The 12,510-nt window shown below is 34.0% G+C and overlaps 1 protein-coding gene across 1 annotated transcript in view; it reads left to right on the top strand.

Annotated features, from left to right (window-relative positions):
• Window positions 1-3,702: 3,702 nt before the first annotated feature.
• The window catches only part of LOC149769951 (uncharacterized), a gene marked incomplete at its 3' end in the record, with an annotated part of 60,740 nt that continues 51,932 nt past the window's right edge, over window positions 3,703-12,510 (top strand). Inside the window, exons 1-3 of the mRNA XM_089949622.1 lie at window positions 3,703-3,868; window positions 7,883-8,164; window positions 12,039-12,197. Coding sequence (XP_089805748.1) covers window positions 3,703-3,868; window positions 7,883-8,164; window positions 12,039-12,197 — 607 coding nt within the window. The remainder of the gene's footprint in view (window positions 3,869-7,882; window positions 8,165-12,038; window positions 12,198-12,510) is intronic.

Below are 12,510 nucleotides of genomic sequence, written 5' to 3'. Positions count from 1 at the left end.
ATTAGTGCTAGCCTGCGGCAATGTTTAACATCAAACAATGGCTTGTCAGAATTACCTTGATTATACACGTTTCAAACTGGGGCCACTCTGGGTCGGGGTAAACGTGACAATTTATAAACAAATAGGAATGATATATATGGATCTATTACCGTATGTGTTCACTGTGTAGAGCCGATACCCACTTATGGACAATGTGTGTATCATCATGAAATATGATGCGTTTATAACTGACTTTCATTCACATAGTGATATTGAATTTTATCTTCAGTCACATAGCGATATTGAACTGTATCATCTTCCATATAGTAGCATTAAATTATATCTTCATTCACATAGCGATATTGAACTGTATCACCTTCCATATAGTAGTATTAAATTATATCTTCAGCCATATAGCGATATTTAATTGTATCTTCATGAATATAGTGATATTGTTACGTATATTTGATTTAATTTACATTTTATTTAATTTGTGTTTGATTTGATTTGTTTGTTTGTGGGTTTTTGGAATCTTTTATTTTCTTTATATGTCAATGTAAAGTAATATTTTTTATTAGGAATTTAATATTTTTCTGATAATTCAGTTTCGCCTGAGTTTTTTCTTAGATACCTAATAATCGAAACACTTGTTTTTATTTTGACTTAGTTCCTGGCCTTGATTGAGGGTCAAGTAAACATACAGGAGATATGTGTATTTTACATATAAACATGATCACGTCATCCTCTATATCGCAATTAGGCATTTCCGAAATTGCGAAATACTTAGTATTAATAGTGATGTCTAGAGAGAGAGAGAGAGAGAGAGAGAGAGAGATTTCAGAGCAAGGGCATTTAAGCACTAAATGTCAAGTTGTTTTCTTATGTTCTTCCCAGTACTAAAATTTTTAGTTTTTGAGTTATATGTTAATTTTATTTTCAGATTATATAGACGATTAATTTGTTTCTCAGGAAATAGTATTGTATTCATTCAGAATTCTTGAACATGGACATTTCTTAAAAATTTTATTTGGACTTCGAAGACCGAAGGATAAATTAGTGTGTTTATACAAGGAACTGTAGATTTCAACACAGTACAGGCCACATCATACGTCATCGCCTTCCATCTTGGATTCTTCGTCGGGTATAGAACTTTGAATAATTAGAACATTTCAGTATTAGGACTTCAAACATGTAATCGTGGATTATTCTTGTATTATTTTTGGATTTCATTCCGGAAACCGAAAGTTCTCATATCTTTTGTTTTCTTTTCAATTTTACAGCATTTTTCCAGGGGACTAAATTATTTGTTATATTTCTCAAAGCTTGTTGCTTTCACTCTTTCTTGTGTTACTGTTTATTCGAGCCTAAACACGCAACATAAGAATATTTAATGGTATTTTCAACCATATAGCGATACTGAATTGTATCTTCATCCATATAGCGATGTTGAATGATATATTTATCCGTATTGCAATATTGAATTGTATCTTCATTCATCTAGTTTTGTTGGATGACAGCAAGCATCTCACTGCGTCTGGTTGATGGTCACGGTGTATTTCTGATTCCCAGCTCTCGTCTAATGCTCAAATAATAACCACGTGTTATGTGCTCCAAGTATGCAAAGGTACCTGTCAAGAGCTTGCATATTTGCTATAGAAGCGTTGGTCCCGACCCTTTTGTCCCTCACCAGTAACTTAATCCCATCTTATCGAGCTCATCGTCTGGGTTAGACCAAACTTCGTGTCCCCATGAAATATCTCTACTATGAAGATTGTTTCAGCAAAGTGGACATATTCTAAGTAAATCGTGTTGATAGTATAATAATTTAGAGAGAAGTTTATTAGTCTTCTTGAGGTGGTTTTTGATGTTGTTCTTGTAGGTTTAATTCCATTTTTCAGCACAAGATAGGCTATGCATGGCGGCCAGTAATAATGGTGGAGAAAGAACCAGGGAAATCAACGGGAAAAAAAACACTGACCCTGGAGAAGCTACTGGCAAGCTTTCTCACATACCCACATTGGCCTAATCCGCGACTCGAACCCACGCAGACTGAAGTGAGATGGCAGTGATCCGTAACGGAAAGCGCTTTAGACCACTCGGCCACTCGGGTCCCCCCTAGAGGTGGTAAAGTCCACGCCCGGAGAACAACTCGAGGTAGTCGGATTCCACGCTGCAGGCACTTTGCGCGTGCAATAATGAATAAAACAGACAGTGTTTTCAAAAACCATGCTCAAAGCAGCAACAACCCTCTGTTGATGCTGCACGTGGCATAGAAACCTAAATATGTTTTGTTATATGTAATGATATTAAGGAGATTCAATTCATTAACATTGATCACGTATCTAGATTTTTATATCTCATCTTTGTACCATTCCAGTTGTACATATCGTTTAACCGTTTTCTATTTGACGAGGTATATTACGTAAGAAAGAATAAAAACGTGTCAAAAAGGGGAGCGGTACTCCCCTTTTGACCCCTCCATCATCGTATTCAGGTGGCGCAACAAATTATGCGTTCTGGATTCAGAGGGATGGAATCCTAATCAAACCGATTGAACAACCTCTTTAACTACGTTGGCAAGTATGTTGTTTTTTATTACCTTATTTGGCGTCACGATGATTTGCACCTAAGTAAGATATAACGGTTTCGGATAAGCTTTGTGGGTTAGTTATCAAACTTGTTGCTTACGTGCTGACCTGTGTTGGTTTATTGCCCTGAATAAAGTTGCTAGATTTGTATCGAGCTACATGTTATGATTTTGTTTGATAAAATCTCTCCAAATTTACTTTTATGATTTTGGTTCAAGAGATCTGTCCAAATGTCCCAGTCTGATTTTATTGATAATTTTGTCCGAATAGCACATTATGGTTTTTATTGATGATTCTGTCCGAATTGCTCCTTTTGATTTTGATTAAGATCTGTCCTAATTATTCAATATAATTGTGTTTGTTAAGATCTTTCCAAATTGCCCATCAATATTTGATTGATGTGGGCTGTCAAAATTGCCATTTATTATTTTAATAAGAGCTGTCCAAATTCCTCATAATGATTTTGATTAGGAAAATCTGCCCAAAATGCACATTATGTGTTTGACAAGATCTGTCAAGAAAAGCATTACGATAAAGTCAATAATAGGCATGAACGGAATGTCACGTTTTATTTAGTGTCAAATATGTCAATCGAATTATCAAGCTACTTCGAAAGACGGTAAACTGAACAAAAGTGTTCTTTGTATAATGTTAACATCCAAAGCTCTATTTATGTATACTATGGTATCACTTTTAATGTATATAGACTGACGTTTTCTGTCAAAATCTTCTCTTTCTTCCTCGCTTTGCTTAGAACAACTCGCTAACAAAATCAAAACTTCTTTCTTATAGCAATGTAAAACCTTGGCGGGTTGAATTATTTGTAGTTACACGTTTGTTTTCAAAAGGTACAAGATGTCACATGTGCTCGTTATGATCCATATGATAATTTACTCTGAAGCAACACAAATTTGATATTCTGATTAACGCCAAATTCATCCTATGTATTCACTCTTTGAGCATTCAACGTATAAATGGTGTTTTATATTTCAGATGTGAAAAGAAATCAGCTTTAAAATCATGCAGCCTAAATGACATCAAAGGTGGTCTTATTCAAATAGAAAGCTGCACAGACCGAAAAATTGTCTATGTGTAAATGAGTGTTAGATATCACGATAAGAAGTCAAGTGAGAAAATGGATGACAATAGCAGCATTGGTGCAGACAGTAATCGAGTCACATCTGGGGAAAGTGATCCGGATGTTAGATGTGGTTACGGAAAATACAAACCAGGATGGCTTCAAAAATTAAACAAACCAAAAATTCTTCTCTCTCTCCTGTGCACTTTCACTGCACTACAAGGTGAATAACTACTACTACTACCACTGCAACTACTACTACTACTACTACTACTACTAATAATAATAATAATAATAATAATTTTACGAGTCTGTGGTCATAAACTAAGTAACAAAAATAAGCATGACCAGCATCAGTTCATTTTTACTGTTTAGAACTAGGAATTCAGAGATAGCTGTAACTTTAACTTCCTGAGGCTTAACTTGACCTTGACCACATTATGTCCTAAAATGTAACAAAGGTTCGGCAAAACTGACCTTTACTTAAATTGTCAAATTTGCTTCTCTCAGTCAAAAGAACCTAATATCGTATAGTTTCCATGTGACAATCCCAAAAATCTTATGTAATGTCTTCATCGATGTATGCATTACAACCATTTATGCCAGATGTCACCGTGTTTCTTAAACGCTGGATTGTTCAAGTAAAATGTTTCATACCGAATGGCATCACTTTATATTGGTAATTCCACCCGGAGTTGCAAACGCAGAAATTTCCTTTGCTCTATCCGTAGGTGGAAGCTACCAGAACCGTTTTAACTAGTAAAATGTTGTGATATTTTCATTTCCAATTTTGTCAATTCAGGCATCGCTTCTTGTTAAACGAGATAAATATATTTTTGTGACACTGTAGCCAGTGCACATACAGAAATTATTCTTTGGTTTCGGCACTAGAATACGTGTCGAACTACAATTACGTTTGGATCAATAAACGTATTCTCCGAGAAATATTAAAATTGCTTTTTGAAACATTCCTGCTTGACAGGATTCATCCTCTAAGGATGCTATTTCACAAGTGTAGAATTTAAAATTTTTACATCATGATATATTTAATTTGTTCGGGTTGGAATATCTGGGAAAAGGCTCTCATATTCTCACAGCATCTGTTTTTATTTATTCTTCTCTCGCGGCTCTAGATGCCCAAGTTTCTGGTCCAAATACCTTAATACTAATTAATCCAACGTCACTACGATTCGACTGCATCCGATCATTTATTTCTTGACGGTGTGGCACAGTTGCAACTGAATCGACTGAATAATTAACGGATCTGTCTTTATCAAATTACTTTTTCAACATATAAATATCCCAGGAGTATTAAAGATGTAATTTAAATCAATTTCTTGTTAACTTTATACGGATCATAATAAATGGCCCGATTATGATTCTAAGTATGGGCACGAGAAGCAAAATGTTATCACCAGCTTGAAAAGTTTTTTTCCTTTGTAGTTTTCTCATATCTTAATTTCACTTTTGATTGGGTTGAGTGAAGATTGTTTCCTTCTAGTTCCAAACTCATGACTGCTTATATTTAATCGTACACAGTCAAGAAGAGTAATCTGTGACGTTTATCTTTAAGCAATGTCAACGGTCCAAGGCACTGCATGTCTCAAAAGGAGTAAATTTTGTCACGTTGACAAGTATGACAAGATCTACAGAACTGACAGTTTATCATATGTACTTTTCCACCTTGTTCAATGATTTGAGATCTTGTGATGAAAGTGTTTGACTCACATATTACCAGCAAATGGAGCTGCAAGGCACAATCGAAGTATTGCCTGTCTATACGACTAATGAACAGCAAATGTCATATGCCACCTCCTTCTCTTGGGCCATCAATACATATTATGTGTCGTATTCCACCTCCTCCTCCTCCTCTTCAGGTGAACATAAGCATGGCAATCGTAGGCCATCAATATATATTATGTGTCGTATTCCACCTACTCATCCTCCTCTTCAGCTGAACATAAGCATGGTAATAGTATATATTCTCTGTCATATTCTACCTCCTTCACCTCTTTAAATAAACATAAGCATAGTAGTCGTGGGCCATCAATATATATTCTTTGTCGTATTCCACCTACTCCTCCTCTTCAGATGAATATAAGTATGGTAATCGTAGGCCATCATTATATATTCTGTGTCATATTCTACCTCCTCCTCCCCTTCAGGTGAACATAAACATGGTAGTCGTAGGCCATCAATATATATTATGTCATAATCTACCTCCTCCTCCTCTTCAGCTGCACATAAACATGGTAGTCGTAGGCCTTCAATATATATTCTGTGTCATATTCTACCTCCTCCTCTTCTTCCGATGAACAAAGGCATATGAGTCGTAGACCATCTATATCTATTCTCTGTTATGTTCTACCTCCTTGACCCCTTTAGATAAACATAAGCATTATCAATGGATATTCTTTGCCATATTCCACCAACTCCTCCTCTTCAGATGAACATAAGCATGGTATTCGTAGGCTATCAATATATAGTCTGTGTCATAGTCTACCTCCTCCTCCTCTTCAGATGAACATCATCATAGTAGTCGTATGCCATCAATATATAGTATGTTCCATATTCCACCTACTCCTACTCCTCTTCAGATGAACATAAGCATGGTATTCGTAGGCTATCAATATATATTCTGTGTCATAATCTACCTCCTCCTCCTCTTCAGATGAACATAAACATGAAAGTCGTAAGGCATCAATATATATTCTGTGTCATATTCTACCTCCTCCTCCTCTTCAGATGAACATAAACATGAAAGTCGTAAGGCATCAATATATATTCTGTGTCATATTCTACCTCCTCCTCCACTTCAGATGAGCATAGTCATAGGAGTAGTGGGCCATCAAGCGTGCGAACGTCTTATATGGTCCTAAAGCTTTTCTCAAATAAAGCACCGACATCATCATTAGATCGTCCACCCAGACACTCTTTACCAGAGACAATATGCGTGATACCATGTGCGTGACACCACGGCCGTGACACCACCGGCATAAAAGTGAGCATGTATAGATGACAGATAGGACAAATTCTGAACAGTTGATCAAAGTTCCTGAATAAAGCAAATATCTCACAAATCAACTGCGTCCTTGACATTGCAATTTTAAATGTTAAGACGCCATGTGTATTTAACAACTATCATTTCTGCATATGAATGATATTGGAAGAATAACAAATAATATTGCACATCACAGTGATAAAATAGATTAGTTATGATGTATGTACTATTTACGCTGGTAAGCCAACTCTGTTACCAGAGTTTGATAGCTAAACATTAGGTCTGAGCAAAGAAGAAACCGAAACTGATCCACGGGTAATCTTGAACGAAACAAAAGACAAATTAAGCTCTCAGTTTCTCCAGTCGAATTGGTCTCGAACCAGTCTGTTATTCAATATGAGCTGCTACTTAATCTTTTCTGTGTCCAGAGCAAGTCACCTCATAGAGATTGATTAACAGTTATTAGCTGAAAAGCAAGTAGCCGAGAATAGCACTTCCAGTTGTTTCAGTACCATTCATTAATGGTCTGTCATGTGTGGTTCGTTGTAAAGAACCAGATACTAACCGTCCATTTTCACAAACAACCTACCTAGAATGATATGGTCCACTAATTTGGTTGAATAACCGCGAACGAAGCTTCATGACAACCTCTGTAAAAGCTAAGTCATTCTCTAAATGATCATCACTGCTACTACATGACTAGAGTTTTCATGCATGTGATACTGCAAAGAGGTTTCCAACTCCTTAGCAATAGTAAGACAGCTGTAATAATACAAATAATAATAATAATAATAATAATAATAATAATAATAATAATAATAATGATAATAGTGATAACAATAACAAATAATATTAATAATAATGATAATAATAATAATAATAATAATAATGATAATAATAATGATAGTGATAACAATAACAAATAATAATAATAATAATAATAATAACAATAATAATGCAAATAATAATAATAATAAATAGATAAATAATAATAATAATAATAATAATATTAAATAATAATAATAATAAATAAATAATAATAATGCAATTAATAATGATGATAATAATAATAATAATAATAATAATAATAATACAAATAATGATAATAATAATAATAATAACAAATTGTCATCATCATCATCATCATCATCATCATCATCACCTATTTAATCATCACCTATTTATATGTTGATCGCTAAGTTAGATTAATAATGTTAATACTTGTAACTTTTACAGGTTTTGTCGTAAACGGCGTTAACAACGTCAATACGTCGACGCTTGAACGTCGGTTTCAGCTGCCGAGTTCGCGGGTGGGGATGATATCCAGTGCTTACGACTTTCTGGCAGCCTTTGTAGGCATATTTGCTAGTTTTTATGGTTCCCGCTACCACAAGGCTCGATGGTTATCTCTTGCAGCAGTGGCATTTGGTGCTGGATCATTCACTATGGCACTTCCTCATTTTATTACAGGCCTGTACCAGTCGGGAGATATCATCAGTAAAACTTGCAGCCTAAGCAGTAAGTTTTAGTTTAGAAATCACTGAGGTGAACTCTAGTAATAGAAGTTTGACAAAATATTCATATGCCTACGAGACACGACGGATAATGCAATTGGACAATGCAATTGAACCACACTAAGCCTACAAAACACGATGGATAAAGCAATTGGACAATTTAAATGAACCACGCTGTGTCCAAAATCTCGAGTGGGTTGGTGTTAATGATTATGATTTGTTTTGTTAAAGAAAACTTTCAATGGGGTATGGCGTATAGTCCTCAAATTTCCCAAAGTAGTGTTCGTGACCATATCAAATTGTTTGGCTATTTCTTTTCTTCAAAACGTCAAAAGTATTTATCTACATTTTCTTCTTGAAAAATGGATACTTGCCTAATATTAATTGTAACATTAAAAGGTGAACTTTCATGAGTGGAGTGATTTCTGCTTGCATGTTCAAATTCTTTAAATTTTAATTGCATTTAATTGCATTTCCTCCTTTCTTTCTTTGTATTTGTGATTTCCTTTGAATTTCTCTTTCTTCTTTTTTATGTTCAGTTTCGTTTGCACCTCTCTTTGTTCTTTATGCTTCTACATCTTCCTTTCCTCTTTTTGTATCTGCATTCGCCGCTCTTCACTTTCTTCCTTCTTATTTATCTCTTTCTTTCTTCCTCCTTTTCCTGAATTTGTTTCTCCTTCCTCTTTCTAATTCTGAATGTCTTGTATTTCTTTTTTAAGCTGATTTTTGCTTGATTTTTTTAAATCTAGTTTTTTCATATTTCAATTCCAGTATTTTCATTTCAGAGTTATATACCGACATGCTAATAAATCTCAAATCAGTTGCATAAAACGTCCGAAAGAAAACAGGGGCTGGGAGCTCCAGCAACATATACTTCTCTTAATGCTCCAACTCTACCTGGGTTGCATAGAAAACAAAACTCTCCACCTTCGACGACACTATGAAACCGTGTTGGTTCTACTATGTAAAATAAAAAGACCAGATACAAAGAGATTTCCTGAAAAAATGAATTCAAATTTTTAAAATAAATTTAATTTTCTCTGCATTATTGATGAAAGTCGATTCCCGGAGAAGCATCAATTTATGTTACGAGCATGTGATCATAAACTAAGCTAGAAGAAGAAGGAAAACCAGCACGTATTGCTAAAAATAACGAATATTTTAATTATCAAAGTTGTAAAATTATAATGTAACAGGAAATTAAAGCATCGTGAATTGAGTCCAAAATAGTCCTAAAAGGTTATATTCAAGTCGAAATGAAAGGAATGCTTCGAACGAATTTAATATCTTTGAATGTACTGATCATGTTGCCATTGCCCAGAACTCTTTTAAATAATTCACACTATTCATATATTAATATTCTTGTCCTATGAGCACTTTATTATCCTAATAGATAATCCTGACAAATGTTTTATCTCAAATTATCCAAACACAACCTTTAAAACATGTAGCAAGCATCGAATTTGGATTGAATCTAAAACAGGAATGAATTTGATTGCTCTGTTATCTCCTTATATACGTGTTTAAGAGTCTATTACGATAATAGTTCTCACTAAGTCACATTTCACGATATATAATTCAAACTATATCTGAAATGGCATCAGTCCAACCAGTCTGCAATCAAAAAGCAACCGATCAAAACAAATAGAGATAGTAAAGTGCAAACAACATATGTTTGTATAACCATAGACACACGCACAAAGACACACACACACACACACACACACACACACACACACACACACATATATATATATATATATATATATATATATATATATATATATATATATATATATATATATATATATATATATATATATATATATATTTCAATTACATTGTTTGTTAGTTTGTTTATTATGGTGTATTTCATTACTTGCTATTGTAATGTAAAATTGTATGTCGGACTTGCCCTTGTAGAAAACTAGGTTCGTTTCTGCTTGACCAGAATTGATTTCTTATGTTATTATGTGTATACAACTAATACATAGCTATATTATTATTTATGTGTGTTGGGTGTTGGGTTAAAATCAGAAATATTATTAATACAAGTAATTATGCTATATGGACATAAGTCTAGTATTTTAAATTTCTTAAGTGTATTTGACGATTTTGGCAACATCAGGATCATTTTAGATGGTTATGTTCCATAAGGTAGTGTTTTTTGTTTAGAAAATGCTACGTGTGGCCTGAAGTAAAGTACAGAACTATGTAATCTTATAACTGAGAAGAATGTCCAGTCGTGCTTTAAGATCTGACACTTTGAACTTTTATTTTATGATGAGTTTCAGTTATTCAAAATACTAAGATAAATTGATTATTTTCTCTTGAAGCAAATATTTGCTCTGATACAATTCGTGAAGATCGACATTCACTGGAATTTATAGTGAATTCAAACCTGGAATCATATTACTGTGACTCACCAACTGACTGTTGACACATCAACATTCCATAAGCTACCGAAGGTACATAGAAGTCTTCAGTCTTAGGTTTATTCAGGACTTTAAATTACTAATACATGTGCTGCAATATTTTTATTTCTTAATTTAATTCGCAATACCTTAAGTTCGTTGTTCTCATTTTCACTTTGTATACTAGGGAAATAAATTATTTGTTGAATTTTACAAAAGCTTGATGCCTTCCGCTATTTATATTATCTATTTTAAGAGCGTAGACTTGTAGCAACACACACACACACACATATAAAAGTTTTTCTTATTTGCATTCCATTACTTGCTAATGTAATGTAATTTTATTTACTGGAATATAGTTCAGTTCTGATTGGTTTTCGAAGTAAACACTAATGAAAGAAACTTTGTACCTAATGTTTACCTAATTCTTGACTTTGATTCAGAATCAGTAAGAGCTGAAGTAAACAACATTTTAAAATTTTGTTTAACTCTTTCTCAGAGTAAGATTCATAAAGTTGAATGGAGGCCATACTTGGAGTACATGATAAATGACATGTATCAATTATGGTTTTTTTCTTCAGAGGATTGATCCACATCCTGGCATCTGTTTTGCATTGTAGCTAGATCTATTATTGACGTTGTGAGAAAATATAGTCATTAGTGCCTTCATTCTTGAGAAGTTGAAGTGTTTCATGGTTTGATCAGTTTTGGGACTAATTATTTTGTTTTCTCTGGAAATACCAGTGCTCTAAATTAATTCTTGGACAAGGACAGTTATCAAAATTTACGCAGAATTCAAACACTGAAATATTATTTTATGTGATCCAGCAAAGAACTGTTGATACATCAGTACCTCACTGACCACAGCATATGTCATCATCTGCCATTTTGGATTTCATCGGGATTCGAACTCAGTTTCATTAGGACTTTTTATTACTAGGACTCTGTTTCTTAATTATTTGATTGTTCTTGGATTATTTTTGGATTTGATTCGTTGAACCGTAAGATCTTTTTTCTCATTTTTACCTTTGTTCTAGGGAAATAATTTCTTTGTTAAATTTTACAAAGCTTATTGTCGTCAGTCTTTTCTTTGTTACGTTTTGTAAGAACACAAACACGTAACAATATAAATATAAAACCACACACATATAAATATATATCAAACATTATGGAATATGCTATCTCTCAAGAAATGGTGGAGGAGTTGATGTCCGCAGGAAAGGCGCTTGGTGCCATTAACCAGTGTACCAAGCTTCTAATGCATCCCGTATGAAAATATTATTATTTTGTATATATGGGCTAAATAAACGTTCTTATTCTGTAAATGTGATCGATCATCTAGCTAATAATTTGTATTTAATGCTGTGATGGCTTGGAAGGTGGGTTTGTTTTCGTGACGCTAGTCAAAATTTGTGTTTCTTAAGGCAGTGCTCAGACATTCATTATACATTTTGTATTACTCAGAGAATGAAGAACAGTGCCAAGATGAGGGTCTTCAGGTTTACTTATATGTCCTTATACTCGGTCAGTGTCTTCACGGTCTAGGGGGTGCTATCCTATTTACGGTTGGAGTTGGATTGATCGACGACAGCGTACCTGCTACCAGTTCGCCACTATATCTTGGTATTATTGTTATTATTATTATTATTATTATTATTATTATTTATTTATTTATTTATTTTTCAAATTGCAACTCAAGGTGGTTATTTTTCATCTCTTTCTGCTGACACTGGTAAAGTTCCTTGAGCCTTGTGTGTTAAGGATCATCCGATTTAGTCTGGTGGTGAGGACATGTGCCGTTTTCTTTAGCTAGGCAGGCTTTGTTTCTATCCATGTCTTCTTCAGGTCATACTGCCAAGTGTGCCAACCATACCAAAACATGATCTCTTAACATCTTAGACTTTTCGGTTTTCTCTGGCCATTATATCCATTTATT

This window comes from Sinohyriopsis cumingii, unplaced genomic scaffold, assembly GCF_028554795.1.
Source record: "Sinohyriopsis cumingii isolate HCF-2022 unplaced genomic scaffold, ASM2855479v2 utg002963l, whole genome shotgun sequence".
Taxonomy (NCBI): Eukaryota; Metazoa; Mollusca; class Bivalvia; order Unionida; family Unionidae; genus Sinohyriopsis; species Sinohyriopsis cumingii.
The sequence above is the reverse complement of the archived record's forward strand: the minus strand, read 5'-3'. Positions and strand labels throughout refer to the sequence as shown.